General features: G+C 36.0%; 1 protein-coding gene across 1 annotated transcript in view; it reads left to right on the top strand.

The window, feature by feature from the left end:
- Positions 1 to 17957, top strand: part of IQUB (IQ motif and ubiquitin domain containing) — a 71693-nt gene that overhangs the window by 18622 nt on the left and 35114 nt on the right. The window contains exons 4-7 of the mRNA XM_003261262.3: positions 3924 to 4085; positions 4171 to 4343; positions 4536 to 4691; positions 10025 to 10235. Of these exons, the coding sequence (XP_003261310.2) occupies positions 3924 to 4085; positions 4171 to 4343; positions 4536 to 4691; positions 10025 to 10235 (702 nt within the window). The remainder of the gene's footprint in view (positions 1 to 3923; positions 4086 to 4170; positions 4344 to 4535; positions 4692 to 10024; positions 10236 to 17957) is intronic.

Genomic DNA, 17957 nt, shown 5'->3' with positions numbered 1-17957 from the left:
TTTATTGCATACTGCACTGAAAGTGAAAAACAGAATGATTGGGTGCTTGAAGTATGGTTTCTACTAAATGTTGTGGCTTTTGCATCATGATAAAGTCAGAAATTTGTAAGCTGAACCATTATCATTGTAAGTTGGAGAATGTAGTGGTGTCTGATGGATTTCTAAGAATAAGTAAATCTTTTGCAGTGTTCACATTCCTAACTGTAATTTAGAAGGGCCATAAATTGGAAGATTAATATAGATTCCATCAATAAAGTTTCCATGACACAAAACAGCAGCCAGTTACATAGTTACATTTTTGTATGCCTTAAAATAGAGAAAGAAAATTAGTCAATTTGCTGAATACACCAGTGGCTGGGCAGATGGGGGAGGAGTGAGTAGAAGTTAAAACAATAGCATCATAAAAATTAAGCATTGTATACTTTTTCTAGCACAAAACTGCAGCTTACCTCTACGGTAGCATGAATTAATTTATATGAGTTTCTGATTATGAAAAGAGAGAAAGTAAGGGATTCTGCATATATGCTTCTCTGTACTGGGGGTGATATGGTTTGGATTTGTGTACCCACCCAAATCTCATGTTGAATTGTATTCCCCAGTGTTGGAGGAGGGGCCTTGTGGGAGGTGATTGGATCATGGGGGCAGATTTCCCCCTTGTTGTTCTTGTGATAGTGAGTTATCATGAGATCTGGTTGTTTAAAAGTGTTCAGCATCTCCCCCTTTGCTCTCTTCCCCCTGCTCCAGCCATATAAAACGTGCCTCCTTCTTCACCTTTTGCCATGATTGTAAGTTTCCTGAGGCCTCCCCAACCATGCTTCCTGTACAGCCCATGGAACTGTGAGCCAATTAAATCTCTTTTCTTTAAAAAGTACCCAGTCTTAAGTAGTTCTTTATAGCAATGTGAGAACGGACTAATACAGAAAGTTGGTACCAAGAAGTTTGGCATTGCTGTAAAGTTATCTGAAAATATGTAAGCAGCTTTGGAACTGGGTAATGGACAGGTGTTTGGAGGCCTTTGAAGAAGACAGGAAGATGGGGGAAAGTTTGGAACTTCCTAGAGACTTGTTAGATTGTTGTGACCAAAATGCTGATAGTGATATGGACAGTGGAGTCAAGGCTGAGGTAGTCTCAGATGGAAATGAGGAACTCATTGGGAACTGGAGTAAAGGTCACACGTGCTATGCTTTAGCAAAGACACTGGCAGCATTGTGTCCTTGCTCTAGGGATCTGTGGAACTTTGAACTTGAAAGTGGTGATTTAGGGTATCTGGTGGAAGAAATTTCTAAACAGCAAAGTGTTCAAGATGTGGCCTAGCTGGTTCTAAGAGTATATGGTGATATGTGTGAGCAAGGAGATGATCTGAAACTGGAACTTATATATAAAAAGGAAGCAGAGCATAAAAGTTTAGAAAATGTGTAGCCTGACCATTTGGTAGAAAAGAAAAACCCTATTTCAAGGGAGGAATTAAAGCAGGCTGCAAAATTTATATAATAAAAAGGAACCAAATGTTAATGGCCAAGATAATGGGGAAAATGCCTCAAAGCCATTTCAGAGACCTTCATGGCAGCCTCTCTTGTCACAGGCCTGGAGGCCTAGGAGGGAAAAGTGGTTTTGTGGGCTAGGCCCAGGGCCGTTTGGGACACTTCTGCCGGCATCCCAGCTGCTCCAGCTCCTGCTCTGGCTAAAAGGGCTCCAGATATGTCTCAGGCCATTGCTCCAGAGGGTGGAAGCCATAAGCCTTGGTGGCTTCCATGTCATATTAAGTGTATGGGTGCACAGAGGGCAAGAATTGAGGCTTCGGAGCCTCTGCCTAGATTTCAGAGGATATATGGAAATGCCTGGATGTCCAGGCAGAAATTGGCTGCAGGAGCAGAGCCCTCATGGAGAACATCTGCTAGGGTGGTGCGGAGGGTAAATATGCAATTGGAGCCCCCACACAGAGTGCCCACTGTGGCACTGCCTAGTGGAGCTGTGCCTGTGGAGTCTTCCAGACTCCAGAATGGTAGATCCATTAGCAGCTTGTACTGTGCACCTGGCAAAGCTGCAGGCACTCAGTGCCAGCTCTTGAGAGCAGCCATGCGAGCTGAGCCCTGCAGCGCCACAGGGGCAGAGCTTCCCAAAGCCTTGGGAGCCCACCCCTTGCATCAGTGTGGCCTGTATGTGAAACATGGAATCAAAGGAGATTATTTAAAGTTTTAAGATTCAATAACTGCCCTGTTGGGTTTTGGCCTTGCATGGGACGTGTAGCCCCGTTGTTTTGGCTGATTTCTCCATTTTGGAATGGGTATATTTACCCAATGCCTATATCTCCATTGTATCTTGAAAGTAACTAACTTGTTTTTGATTTTATAGGCTCATAGGTGGAAGGGACTTGCCTTGTCTCAGATAAGAGTTTGGTCTGTGGACTTTTGAGTTAATGCTGAAATGAGTTAATACTTGGGGGACTGTTAAGAAGGGATGATTGTATTTTGCAATGTGAGGACATGAGATTTGAGAGGAGCCAGGGGCAGAATGATATGATTTGGATTTGTGTCCTCTCCCAAATCTCTTGTCAAATTGTAATCATCAGTGTTGGAGGAGAGGTCTGGTGGGAGGCGAATGGATCGTGGGGGTGGATTTCCCCCTTGCTCTCTTCTTGGTCGTGAGTGAGTTCTCATGATATCTGATTGCTTAAAAGTGTGTAGCACCTCCTCCTTCACTCTTTCTCCTCCTCTGTTCACGTAAGATGTGCCCTCTTCCTCTTCACCTTCTGCCACATTTTCCTGAGGCCTCCCCAGCCATGCTCCCATACAGCCTGTGGAATGGTGAGCCAATTAAACCTCTTTTATTATTTTTTTCGAGACAGAGTTTTGCTCTGTCGCTCAGGCTTGAGTTCAGGGTGCGATCTTGGCTCACTGCAACCTCTTCCTCCCGGGTTTGAGTAATTCTCTTGCCTTAGCCTCTCAAGTAGCTGGGATTGCAGGTGTATGCCACCACGGCCTGGCTCAGTTTTGTATTTTTAGTAGAGACTGGGTTTTCCCATGTTGGACAGGCTGGTCATGAACTCCTGGCCATAGTGATCTGCCCACCTCGGCCTCCCAAAGTGCTGGTATTACAAGCATGAACCACCATGCGTGGCCTAAATGTCTTTTCTTTATAAATTATGCAGTCTCAGGTAGTTTTTTATAGCAACGTGGGAAAGAACTAATATGGGGGGTAGGATGGGTATTAAAATAATTATCCTTCCTCTTGATATGGGTATGTCCTATACTTACAGTTAACACATTGTGTTTTTTTAATAGAATGAATGTTTAGCATATTATTCTGCTCATACCATAGAATGTCTTTATTTTTTAAGTGTTTACGGAGTTTCATGGTTATTATGTATTTATATTCCTGATGAACTGAGAGTAATGTAGTGTTATTTATAATGCTGAATTCCTGCTCAAGAATGCCACTAAAACTCTTCCTATTATGGAGTTTTTTCTACTAACATCAGAGCAAGAGGTAGAAACTATTAATACTATACTTAATAATTAAATGATATGTGTTCCTATGAGTAAATATATTAATACTGTATTTAATAATTAAATGATATGTGTTCAAAGTTTCAAAGTTCACCTTTGATATTTTCCATCTCCTTAAAATGAGAATGTGTAATTAGCCATTTCTAGAAATGGTGACTATAGTTAATAATAATATATTACATATTTGAAAATTGCTAAGAAAATAGATATTAAGTGTTCTTACCACAAAATTATAAGTATATGAGGTAATGAACATGTTAATAGCTGTATTAAGCTACATCAGTATGTATACATAGTTCAAAACATGTTGTACACAATATATACAATTTTTATTTGTCAATTAAAAACAAAGAATAAAATCAATGAATAGCCATTTCTTTGTCATAAAACTTTTAAAAATTTTATTTCAATTTTTAGGAAAAATTCTTAAAAATAATGAGACTCTAGTACAACATGGAGTTAAGCCACAGGAAATTGTACAAGTGGAAATCTTTTCTACAAATCCAGATCTGTATCCAGTCAAAAGAATAGATGGATTAACTGATGTCTCTCAAATCGTAACTGTCACTGTCCAAACTGGTTCGTTATTTGATGTCTTTTAGATAAAGTATTTTTGAGTCCCTTCTTGGTTGAGCTTTCATTGAATCTTGGTGTTATCTCTCAGGCCTTGATCAATACCAGCAGGTACCTGTTGAGATTGTCAAATCTGACTTTCACAAACCATTTCTTGGTGGATTCAGACATAAAATAACAGGAGTAGAGTATCACAATGCTGGAACACAAACTGTACCTAAAAGGATTCCCGAAAGACTCAGTGTATTTTGTAGGGATACACAGGTAATGTTTTTATTTTTCTCGTTAGGTTTTTGAAGGTATAGACTCAATAATTGTACTGTATGACTCTCTCAAATTTCTCTTAAGTAATTATATGGCAATTAATAAAAGAAGATTAACTTACATATGTAGAAAAACTCCCTTATGTGTGTATATAGGGGATATTTATTTTAATTTTTAATGTTTCTCTTTTAGACAGTTTTTCAGAAAAAAAATCTCCAACAAACTACAAGTACAACATCCACACAGATGACTAACATTGGTGTATATGTATCAAACATGACTGATAAACTGGTAACACCAGGAAAGTATTTTTCAGCAGCAGAATACCATGCTCAAAGACTAAAGGCGGTGAGATAACATTTATTGTGGATGAATACTAAAAATTTGATATATAAGCCAGTTGTTCCGAGTGTGTCTGTTTCTCCAAGTCACATTTGCTTGAGAAAGCATGCTCATGAGTATGGGTCATATTTCACTGCTAACAAAGCAGTCTTTATCTCCAGTATTCCCCCATGTAAAAAACCAGAATCCTAAATGCTTCTAATCCTTCCTTTTCTCTTAGGGAAACCCAGCTTCTTTTGTGTATTGCCTTTGGCCATTATTAGCCTTCTCAACACTGCTGTCCCTTGGCCTTAACTCTTGTCACAGTAGAATCACCAAGGGAACTTTCGAGACTAATTGAAACCAAATAGGGCAGTAGTCGATTTTCTCTGATATTAACATAGCCATTCCAACTCTGTCCAACTCTGTTTTATTTTTTTGCATGGTCTCTCATTTTTCATTCTTTTACTTTGAACCTATTTGATCTACCTCCTACCATCAATTTAGTGGGAGTAAAAACGACCTGAAAGCAGTGACTTTAAGAGATTTTGCTTTTCAAATGACAAGAAATCTGGAGCTAGGCTATTCAGCCCAAGACCTTTAGAGAAAAATACTTGTAGTGAAAAGTCTATTGACTTAATTGCCCTGAAGGAGACAGTATACCAGGGTAACCATGGGGCTAACTTTATAGCAGGCTTTATCAGTGCCAGTTATTCCAGCCTGATAATTTTTTACTTTTTCAGTCCAAACTAGGTTTTGCCAAATAAAGGAATATATGGAGTTATATAATTTGGGGAAGAGTGAAGTTTGAGTGGGATTTAAGGGAAGCAGTATTCTGATAGTCTCAATGCAAAACAAGGGTGTATGTAAATGGGCCAACATTAGGTCTGGACTGTGAAGTAGTCCAAGGTCATGTTCCTTTGGAAACAAAGTTAAAAGAGATGGGAAATGTTTCTTTGAAGTTCTCTGAAGTTCAGCACCTTGGTTGTAAATTGAGGCTGCTTCTCTCTGTCAGTGACATAAAACCTCTAGGCAAGAGTGGAATGTTTGTTTCTTACTGATCTAATTTCAAACAGGAAAGTTTCTGATAGTTTATGAATTTAGAGAACAAAGTTTCTCAGTGAGTAAGAAAATAGCAGTCACTCAAAGAAGGGGATTGTTAAAATATTTTATAGTTGTAGAGTGTCCTTGAGAGAAATACTATTTTTGTTAATTTTGTAGCTGACCTGATTAGTGCCTGTTATTCCAGCCTGACAATTTTTTACTTTCTCAGTCTAAATTAATTTTTACTCTCTTATTATACTGGGCATGGGTGGTGATTCTATGATGTCATTAGAATCATAAACTCCTTTCATTTTTCTACTCCATTAAGCTCATCATGAGCTTGTTACTGTATGAAGATAAAATGGTTGACTAATTTTCATCATGCCTGCATTCCATGGGAGAAGAAGGGAAAAGTCAAGCCAGCATGTTCCATGAATGCCACCTTCAAGGATTTCCCCGGAAAGCCCCACCCAGTGACTTCTGCTTGCATCCCATTGGCTTGAACTATGTCATGTGACTATCCCTACTGCAAAAGTGTGTGATAAATGAATTTTTAAGTGGCATATCAATGCTCCTCAATGAGATTGAGATCTTAGTAAGAGAAAGTAGGGCAAAGTGGATATTAGGTAAGGAAATGGAAATTTCTGTCATTTTCCAAACTCCAAAAAATGATATTGAAAGAATAAAAGTATAAATATACAAGGACAAAGAATACATGAGAAGAGTAAATGTGAGTTGTATTTTTTTTTTGAAGTTTTAAAGCAGATGGAGAAATGTTAACTTGACTTACTAGAGCAGAGGAAGTGAAAATCTAAATGCCTGCCAACGAGGATGGCATCAAGAACCAAATAGATTTGCCCCATAGAGTCTTGAAAGGTGAATTGGAGGTTCTGTGGGAGGTGGAAGTGAGGTGTGACCTGTAAACAGAGGAATTTGTTAAAAGCTGGTATAGGGAGTACATTTCTGTTTAATAAGTTCTTTTAACCTTGATTCCTTTCTACTTAGGTCATGTTTATTTTATTTTTTTAATAGGTTTTGAGTTCACTGCTTACTATTTTAAATCTTTCTTGTTTCAAGAAAGATGATATTATGTGTGACTAGTGATATTTTTGGACTCATTCTTGCTATTTCATTCTGTTTTATTTACTAATTATTCTTATTTGTTTATGCTTTTTTTAGCCTTTTCTTTTTGTTGGTTTGATTAAATGTTTCTTTTTTTGTTCTGTCATAGTTCAGAAATAAGTATTTTATTTTTTCTAGTGGTTATGTTACAGAAAAGGGGTCCTGATCCAGACCTCAAGAGAGGGTTCTTGGATCTCCCACAAGAACTGATTCAGGGCAAGTCCATAGAATAAAGTAAACGGAAGTTTATTAAGAAAGTAAAGGAACAAAAGAATGGCTACTCCACAGACAGAGCAGACCCGAGGGTTGCCCAGTGCTGGCTGCCCATTTTTATGGTTATTTCTTGATGATATGCTAAATAAGGAGTGGATTATTCGTGCCTCCCCTTTTTAGACCATATAGGGTAACTTCCTGATATTGCCATGGCATTTGTAAACTGTCTTGGTGCTGGTGGGAGTGTAGCAGTGAGGATGACCACAGGTCACTCTTGTCGCCATGTTGATTTTGGTGGGATTTAGCTGGCTTCTTTACTGCAACCTGTTTTATTAGCAAGGTCGTTATGACCTGTATCTTGTACTGACTTCTTATCTCATCCTCTGGCTTACAATGCCTAGCTGTCTGGGAATGCAGCCCAGTAAGTTTCAGCCTCATTTTGTCTGGAATTTATCTCAGAAATATTTTGGAATGAGGCCAGATGCCGAGGCTCATGCTTGTAATCCCAGTACTTTGGGAGGCAGAAGTGGGCAGATCACTTGAGGCCAGGAGTTGGAGACCAAGCTCGGCAACTTGGTGAAACACTGTCTCTACTAAAAATACAAGAATTAGCCAGGCATAGTGGCACGTGCCTGTGGTGCCAACTGCTCAGGAGGGGAAGCATGAGAATCACTTGAACCCAGGAGGCGGAGGCTGCAGTGAGCTGAGATCACACCACTGCACTCTAGCCTGGGTGGCAGTGAGACTTTGCCTGAAAAGAAAAAAAAAAAAAGAAACATTAAAAAAAAAAAGAAACATTTTGGAATGCTGGGATTTATCTTTCATGTGTCTTATTTTTCATTCATTCATTTAAATTTTTATAAGCCTTTGTCCTGCATGCTAAAAGGTTTTCTCACCTAATTTTCTTACCTACTTAGTACTTCTTATGTTCTACACATTCTGCAGATCAGCTTACAAGAAACTACTAGTTCTCTGTCATTTTTTCCTTCTCCTATTGTAGTAAAGCTTTATCTAAGCATGTGGCTGTTCCACTGATGACCACATTTCATCACCTCCCTTGTGTATCAGTGAGGCCGTATAACTAAGATCTGGACAGCGAGATGTGAGGGACAATGTGAGCCACTTGCAGTTATCGTTCTTAAAATGCTCTTTGTTCCTTTTCCCTCTATTTACTGGTTGGAAGATGGTAAGTGGACCAGCCATCTGGGACATATGAGTAGGAAGCCATTCGTTAAATGTAACAGAGCTTTCCTACGAGCCCTAAACTGCTTTGCTAATCCCTGGATTGTCACGTGAAAGGGAAAAAACTTCTGTGTTGTTTAAACAACTGTGTTTGGGTGTTTTAAATAAGTTTAACAAGTTTAGTAGCACTCAGGCTAATCCATATTCTATTAATTTTTTTAATTTCAAAAATAAAAATTTTGCCAGTCTTTTTTCTTGGTTCATTATATTATTTTATACTGATAGCCTTTCCTTTCTCTGTGAAAATATTAACTATATCTAGTCTGCTCTTGTATTATGTTTTGTTTTGATTTACTCTAGTAGTTCTAAAACCCTGCTATAAGCATCATCTGGAGGGCTCATGAATATATAGAATGCTGTGCTTCCGCAGGAGTTTCTGATCAATAGCTCTGGGGTGGGGCCTGAAAATTTGCATTGCTAATAATTTTCTAGATGCTGCTGATGTGTTTGAGATGCTTAATGTCCAATGTGCCAATAGCATATTGGTTCACCCAGTGTGACCCCATGATTTTAGGGGACATGTAAAGCTTGATTATGCGAGAAACGTAGTTTTCTGGATAGGGGGCTTTTTTTTTTTCATCCTGGGTGTCACCTTCTGGGACACTCACCACTCTTGCCTAGGGACACATATCTCTGTTGTTCCTTGCCTAATTATTTTAGAGGAACCTATCCCTTTTGCAGTTTTTAAAGTCACCTGGTTAGTGGCCATTCTGCTCAGACCATCCATCAGTTTTCGGCTTAGAGCAGTCCTAGAGCCCCTTCTGTATTTTCTGACTTGCTTCTCCAGTGAATGATTAGCTTACAGACTCTTTCTTCAATTAACTCTACCAGCCTCTTTTATTGAAGGGATTCTTCAAAGTTTCTGTTATTTTGGGGGACCCCTTCAGTTTGATCTAGTATCTTTGTCGATATCTGCTTTACATAGTTTTTCTATAATTATTAGGCATTAGGATGAGACTAAGGGATGCATCAGCATAAGCTCTATCATCAGTCTTAATCTGGCCTCTTCACATTTTATTTTTATTTATGAGTTTAATAAAATTATAAACTCTCAGAAAAAAATGATAAACTCTCTCAGCTATATCATAAACTTTTTGAGGGTTTAGTACTATGGTGTACTTTCAAACATATTCATGTTTCATACAAGTTAATAAATATTTGTTTGTTTCAGTCTCTATTTTATCTAACCTGCCTTTGGTGGTTTCCACACATACCTACCTGATGTGTATTTAGGAAATACAGTTTTGTTGTAAACATGAGCCTAAACTAGTGGCATTTAAGATAAGATGGAGATAATTAATATTTATAACAATAGTAGTATTTATTGAGGACTCATGATGTACCAGGCTTGGGTTAAGCACTTTATATGTATACTCTTATTATCACTGTTTTACACATGAGGGTACTAAAGCATAGAGATGGCAAGTAACTTATCCAAATCAAACAACTAGTGAGTGGCAGAAGGAAGAGTCAAACTGAGTTTTACTCCAGAGTCTATTCTGTTAAGTATTGTACAAACATCCTTCTGTGAAGGTGTATTTGTGAGATTTCAAAGTCAAATAGCAGTGACATGCATTATACTTGTTTTTTATGTTAGTGTTTGTGAAAATATGTATTTAGAGCTAAAACTAGACTCAGTTATTTTGTTGTGGAATTGGAATTGAAATAATCGTTGCCTTTATTGTCTGATCAAACAGTTGATGATAGACACTTTCTATTTCCTTTTAATTTAACTATAGGTGATAGTGATACAGACTTACTACAGGCAATGGCATGCTAAAATCTTCGTAGAGAATTTAAGAAGACAGAAAAACTTAAGATTGGAATGGGAAACACAGCAAGAACTAAGGAAGATAAGAGAAAAAGAAGAATGGATAAAATTGGACTATCACCGGAGGCATAATCCTAAAACAAATGAAGATTTTGAATTTCTTTATAAGGCATTAGAATGTAAGTTTGACACAGGCTTTGCAAAAAGTTTTTAAAATTTTTCATTAATAGGAAAAACAGATTTACTGCAGACAAAAGGAAGGTGTTATTATTTTAGGGAGATGTCTTGGAAATTTGCAGTAGAGAATTTTGAAAGATGAATACCACTTTATATTTGGAATAAGAATTAAGGCTGAAATGAAGTTAGAAATGCTTTTATATTAACAATTAAAATGTACATACTGCTTTGTGAATTATGCAGTTTTAGTATATTATTTCATTTGATCCTCGTTCATGTGAGATAAAGAGAGAAAGTACTGTGTAATCTGGTTTTCTTGTAGTTTGGGAATTTGTGAACTCAGAGTTGAGCTGTTCTTTAATCCCTCAATCCAGTATCCTGTCTGATTTTCCTCTTTAGAGAAGGGGCTTGGCAATATTTTTAAATTCCCCCTTATTAATAATACTATATAAATGTATATTCTCTACACCTTGACTTTTATACCTTGTTTCTTCTACAGTGTGTGTGCTAGTCATGGATAAATTAAAAGTTTCGGTTATTTGAACAAGCCAGGCACTCTTTACCCAGGCAGTAGATACACCATTCCCCTTCTTGGAGGTGCTTCTCCATTGCTCACCTTTGGATCTCAGGTTAAATGTCTCCTCCTTAAAGATTTTTGTGAATGACAACATAAGTTAGATATCCTTTTGTCATCTTATGGTCCTCATTTCACCTGAAACTTTTCATTTATATCAGCACAGTTGGTAATACTACATCTTTTCTTCAGTCTCAGTTATTTCTTTAGTAATAATATATCTTTTGTTTAACATTTATTTCTGCCATGAGGGAATAATTCATTTATTTTTTGATGAGCTGTCTTTTACTGTGCTTAGCTCATATGCCCAACAAATGTTCGTAAAATGAGTGAATGAATGCATGAATGAATGGAAGAAACCCAGGGTTGTACTAATGCAACTGTCTCTAGCTTCTGTTTTGCCAGCAGTACCTGGTAAGGTGGAAATAACTGGAGCAGAAGAGTTATTTAATATACCAGATACCTGAAAGTGGAGAAATTAGACCCTTATGAAGACAGAAAAATTTAAAACCTAGAAATAGCCTCAATTGGCTTTTGTAGTTGAATGGGATATTTTAGTCCAAAGAAATAGTTTTTGACTTCTCTCTGATTATTTATAACACTAAGCAAATTTTCTTCCACTCGTTTGTTTCATTACATACTATTTTTTTTGTGGATGTTATATGTTCTGTTCCTCAAGTTGCAGTTTCCTTTCTAATTGGATACATTTTTAAGCATCAGATATTGAGTCTGTTTTTATAACTATAAGATAATATGCTATTTACCAAAAATAATATAATTAAACATTAGGGCTAATAAACAATATTAATAAATTCATTTTTAACATAAAATTGAGTGGCTTTAGGAATATTTACTGCTTATGGTAAATATTTACAACTACTATGGTAGTATTTGAGGTAACTGTTAAGCCTGCTCCCTAGAATTGTGTGTCTGTTTTCCCTTTTATCCTAATCATTGTCCTCTGGAAATACTGCTTATTTTACTTTAAACTTCACTTCTACTTCCATTTTTTCTATCAGATGATAACAAAGATTATTAAGTGTCAGCACTTCAATAGAGAACATCGTTAGCCAGGTATCTATGAAAGGTCTTATTGACAAGTTTAAAACTAACATTCTATTAGAGCAGAGCTCTATTAAAATAATATTCTAAATTCATATGTGACTAAAGGATACCATTGTTATTTTTGTATGGTTAACAGACAACTGTGCAAAATAATAGAAAATATGTTGAATGAGCTTCTGCCTGTTCTACTTATTAGTGGTGTTAATTAGGACAAGTTTCTCACTTCTCCTAAACCTCGATTTCTTCATCTATAAAAAGGAATTAATAATTTTTGGCATGTCTACTTCAGAGGGCTTAATAGAGTAAAAAGTATAAAATATTACATTTATGAAAGTATTCTAAAAAGTACAAGGACCTATGCATATGTGAGCTATTGTTTTATGGCAAATGATTTTATACAGAATTTTCATACTAAAGTAGAACAGATGCATTTTATGTAAGTCCACATATGATTTATATATGGAGGAAAATGAAATACATGAAGTTTCTTATATAAAAGAGACATCTTTCGGGTTTTTCTAGTCCTAAAATTCCAAATTAAAAGCCTTGGAATAATAATTTTTAAGTTCTGTTAAAAAATCTGTGGTTCACAAGTTCAATAATTTATGTTGCTTTTCTGTAATTCATTTCGTATTCATAACTCCATTCCTTGGAACTGCTGCCCTCTTGTGGCTCATAATGATAATTGTATACTTTGAGCTATAATTCATAATATGAAACTTAATTTTTCCTCAAGGTAGTCTGTTCTTCAGTAATAAAAGCAAAATGATATCAATTTAAGAAAATAAACTTAGCTGTATAAGGTAATATGTCAAAGATGAGGCTATCTCCAGGCAATAATATTTGATTTTTATGTCTTTTTATAGCAGTATGTTGAGGGTGATCTCTTTTATTGTTCTGAATTGTCACTAGGGCCATTACTTGGAAAAAGAGGTGCTAAGTATCCCATATTCTAAATAGAATAATTGGGGTTGTTTTGTCTATTTAAAAATTTTATATAGGTAGAATTATGCAGAATAGAATTTTTTGTTTGTTTTTCAAAATTCAATATTATGTCATGAGACCGATCCTTGCTGTTGTGAGTAGTTGCCCTTTGTATGCCATTGCATGGATGTGCCATAACTTATGTATCCATTTTACTGTGGATTTGGTCCTTCCCACCCCTCCTCCCTGTCCCCCCAACTAGTTTTTGGCAAATATGTGTGTGTATATATATATATTTTCACCAAAAGATGTTTGTAGTAGTACTACTTGTGTGTGTGTATATATATATATATATATATATATATATATACACACACACACGCACACACACACACACATTTCTCTCAGGGTGTAAACCTAGCAGTGGAATTTCTGGTTCATAGGATATATACATAATTCAGCTTTAGCGAATCCTGCCAGATGGTTTTTTAGAGGTTGTACCATTTTAAACTCGTATGGAAGAGTATGAGAGTTTTAATTGCTGTCATCCACTCCAACATTGGACGCTTCTGTCTTTTTCATTTTAGCCCTTCTGGAGGGTGCTATCACCCTGCCTTATTTTTGACTGAGGCTCTAATAGGTGAGATACCAAGATACCAGAGTCAATGAGAGTCAATCTCTCTCTCCCTCATAAAGAATTTACAAACCAAGTAAAATAGGACCTATTTCTTGGCTCATGGGTCGCTTAGCAAGATAAAAGGTATAAGAAGGGCTAGGGGAGATTTGAAGAGGTTAGTAAGGTAGGTTTTTTTTTGGAGAGAGCCGTTGCTATGCTATTGTGGGAAGGTTTAAACTATAAATTCAATTTTTTAATAAATATAGGGGTATTCATGTGCCTTATTATTGAGTAAGCTTTGATAGTTATTGTCTTTAAAGGAATTGGTAATTTTTTCTGAGTTGTTGAATTTATTGGCATAAAGATGTTAATAATGTTCCATGTTATCCTTTTAATACCTATAGGATCTATAGTGATGTTACCTCAATTACTGATACTGGTAATTTTGTGTTTCCTCCTTTTTTTCCTGATCAGTCTGCCTAGGGATTTATCAGTTTTATTACTCTTTCTCTGATTTTTCCCAGTTCTTTTTCTCTGTTCCATTTTGTTAATTTCTATTGTTATTTATTTCCTTCATTATGCTTACCTTTGGTTCAGTTTACTCGTCTTCTAGTCCTGTGGTGGAAGCTGAGGTCATTTGATTTGAGACCTTTCTTCTTCCCTAATTATAGGCGTTTGGTGCTGTAAATTTTCCCTTAAGTACTGCTTCAGCTGCATCCTCACATTTTGATATGTTGAGTTGAAATTTTCTTTCAGTTCAAAATATTTTCTAATTATCCTTTTGATTATTTGTTGACCCATGGGATACTTAGAAGTAGGTTAATTGCTAAATAGTTGGGGATTTTTCAGATATCTTTCTGTTATTGATTTCTAATTTTATTGTAATGAGAGAATGTAATTTTGTATAATTTGAAGTTTGAGGTTTTTTTTTTTTTTTTTTTTTTTTTTTTTTTTCCCCGAGACGGTATTTTGCTCTTGCTGCCCAGGCTGGAGTGCAATGGCATGATCTTGGCTCACCACAACCTCTGACTCCCGGGTTCAAGCGATTCTCCTGCCTCAGGCTCCTGAGTAGCTGGAATTACAGGCACGTGCCACCACACCCGGCTAATTTTGTATTTTTAGTAGAGATGGCATTTCTCCATGTTGGTCAGGCTGCTCATGAACTCCTGACCTCAGGTGATCTGCCCACCTCTGCCTTCCAAAGTGCTGAGATTACAGGCGTGAGCCAATGCACCCGGCCAATTTGAGTTCTTTTAAATTTATTGAGACTTATTTTAACAACTAGAATACAAATTACATTGGAGAATATTCTGTTTGCATGTAGGAAGAATTTACTTTCTATTATGGTTGGATGTAGTGATCAATAAATGGCAATTAGATCAAGTTGGTTGATAATATTGCTTAAATTTTCTGTATTTTTACAAATTTCTCATTTATTTGTATATCAATTATTGTGAGAGGGGTATTGATATCTCAGACTGTAATTGTGAATTTTTCTATTTGTCTTTTCCATTTTATCATATTCTGCTTCGTGTATTGTGAAACTTTCTTATTAGATGTGAAAACATTTAGCATTACTATGTCTTGTTGATGAATTGAGCCCTTTATTTAAATGATCTTGCTTATTCCTTATGATATTTTTTGCTGTTAAATCTACTTTGCCTGATATTGATATGCCTTTTCCATTTTCCTTTTGATCACTGTTAGTTTAGTATATCTTTTTCTATTTTGTAATTTTTGACTTCTTTGTGTCTTTATATTTTTGTAGGCAACATGTAACTGGATCTTATTTTTAAAATCCAATAAGATGATCTCTTCCTTTTAATTTGGATGTTTAGACTATTTACATTTAATGTGATTATTAATATGGTTGGATATAAATTTGTCATCTTTCACTGTTTGTTTTATATTTGCTCCTCTTATAGTTTTAAAGATTTATTTATTTTTTGTACTTATCTGTTTACTATTATGAATTTAAATTTCCCTTCATTTATTTTTATCCTCCTTGGAATTCTGTTGCATTATGTGCTTGAGAATATGTGATTTTTATAAATTCTGGATAATTCTTAGCCACTATCTCTGATACTAACTTTTCTCCATTATCTCTAGTTTCTCATCTTGAAAATCCTAGCAGACGTATGTTGACATTTTTAACACTGTTTTTCATTTTATACTTTTATCTCTTAGGTTTTTTTGCTGCTTTTGGGACAGTTTCTTCATATGTATCTTTTTGCTTACTAATTTTCTTTCGGAGCTTCTCTAAATTCCCGTTTAACCTATTTCCTAAGTTTTAAATTAAAAAATATCAACATAATATGTGGAAGTTTTATTTGGCATTTTTCAAATTCATTTGAAGTTTATTATATTTTTAATATTTTTTCCATTTTAGTAAATATTTTATAGTTTTAATAAAATAACTTTGTTATCTGAATTTCTTGAGAATTCTACATTCCTGCTGATTTTTACTCATGTAGTATCTTTATTCATATTTAAAAAATATGAGAGTAATATCCTACTCTATATTACATATTGTAAATGACTTTAGCTGTAAAGGAAAACCTGCACATCACTTCACAGAGTTCCAATTATTCTATTCCAGGGAGTATGAGTTCTTACCATGGTTCTCTGTTATATCAAAATAGGATTTATGCCAAGGCTTAAGTGTACAGCTTAATGACTTTTTACATATGCAGACATAGATATAGCAACTACCCTTATTAAAAGGTAGGATATATTTATGCCCCAGAATGTTTTCTCATGTTATACATAGGTCTGCATCCCACTTCCACTCCTGCAAGGTAACCACTAGTCTGACTTCTATCACCATAGATAAATTGTGCCTGTTATTGAGCTTCATTTCATACATTTTGCAGTATATTTTATTTCTGGCTTCTTTGCCTCAAGGTTATATCTGAGGTTCATCCATTTTGTTGCTTATAGGGCTAGTTCTTTTAAATTGCCACATAGGATTCCGTTGTATAAATATAACCACAATTTATTCATTTTCCAGCTGCTAAATGTTACTTCAACATTTTTGGCTTTTATGAATAAAATTGTGATTAATATTTCTTATATATGTTTTCTTGTGGATATATGAACTCTCTTCAGTATTTTTAAACATTGCATTGCAAACTTTTATGAGCTGTAATATTTTTCTTATTTGTTTGGAATTCTTGCAAGGCTTGCGGTAAGGCAATTTTCCCCAAACAGGCCTCATACTGATTGCTCCTTCTTGGCCTGTGGGTATTTTTTGTGTGTACTGAAGGTAGACTCTTTGAGTTTCCTGATTCTGTGTGTGTAGGATGGAAGATGGGAGTAGGGACTCAGTCACATTTTCTTAACGTTTCTAAGTTTCAAGACCTTTTCATCTGTTCACTTCTTCCATGGCCTTTAGGCCCTTTGCCTTTGGAAGCAGCTGCTAGCAAATGTGCTCAGGGCTCTTGAAGCTGTCAGTACCTACTTCCCACCATGGATTCTACCTTCCTGACTTTGCTTTTTGACCTGTAGGGGTTTACTGTACTTTCTTGCGAGCTCAGCTTTTCTTTTTTTTTGAGACGGAGTCTCGCTCTGTCACCCAGGCTGGAGTGGAGTGGTGCAATCTTGGCTCACTGCAAGCTCTGCCTCCCAGGTTCACACCATTCTCCTGCCTCAGCCTCCCAAGTAGCTGGGACTATAGGCGCCGGCCACCGCGCCTGGATAATTTTTTTTTTTTTTTTTGTATTTTTAGTAGAGATGGGGTTTCACCGTGGTCTCGATCTCCTGACCTCGTGATCCGCCTGCCTCGGCCTCCCAAAGTGCTGGGATTACAGGCGTGAGCCACTGAGCTCAGCTTTTCTTTTAGAAAGTTGTTTGTTATGCTGTCCATGTGTTTAATAATAGAAAATTTTTTTCAGACTATTAATAAAAGTTTATATTCTACTGTTTAATGATATAGTTACTGCTGGTAATTGGTTTTAACTTATTTGAAACTACTCTGAAAGAAAATCACCTAAAAAGGCCTTTGGATGAATCCTATATGACAAAAATATTAAAATACTCTCACCCATGGGTAACTTCTATAGTGAGAGCTTTTACTATGAAAGCAGTATACACATATGGAAGTGTGTATACATGTCACAGCCAAAAGTGCCTTGTTAGCTAATATTCTATTGAAGTTCGGCAAGTTTCTAAGTTGTAGCCATATTGGCATTTCTGCTCTTAACAATGATTTACTTTACTTGCTCTATCGGTGAATAGAGGACATGGAAATTGTGTTTTAAAAAAGATTAAACACAAGCATAGTTTATACTTTTGCTAGGTTTGAGAAATTCTCTGGTGTGATAATGTCCTCTATTAAGAACAGGAACTATTAGTTACTACATATGGTTTAAGACAAAATGTCATCACAGGCACACTCTAATAATGTCTTGATTAATGGTGGGTTTAGCTGTAAATGAATACCTACACATCGCTTCACAGAGTTCCAATTGTCCTATTCCAAGGAGTATGAGTTCTTACCAGGGTTCTCTGTTATACCAAAATAGCACTTATGCCATGAGTCTTTGA

The sequence above is a fragment of the Nomascus leucogenys genome, chromosome 13 (assembly GCF_006542625.1).
Source record: "Nomascus leucogenys isolate Asia chromosome 13, Asia_NLE_v1, whole genome shotgun sequence".
Taxonomy (NCBI): Eukaryota; Metazoa; Chordata; class Mammalia; order Primates; family Hylobatidae; genus Nomascus; species Nomascus leucogenys.
The sequence above is the reverse complement of the archived record's forward strand: the minus strand, read 5'-3'. Positions and strand labels throughout refer to the sequence as shown.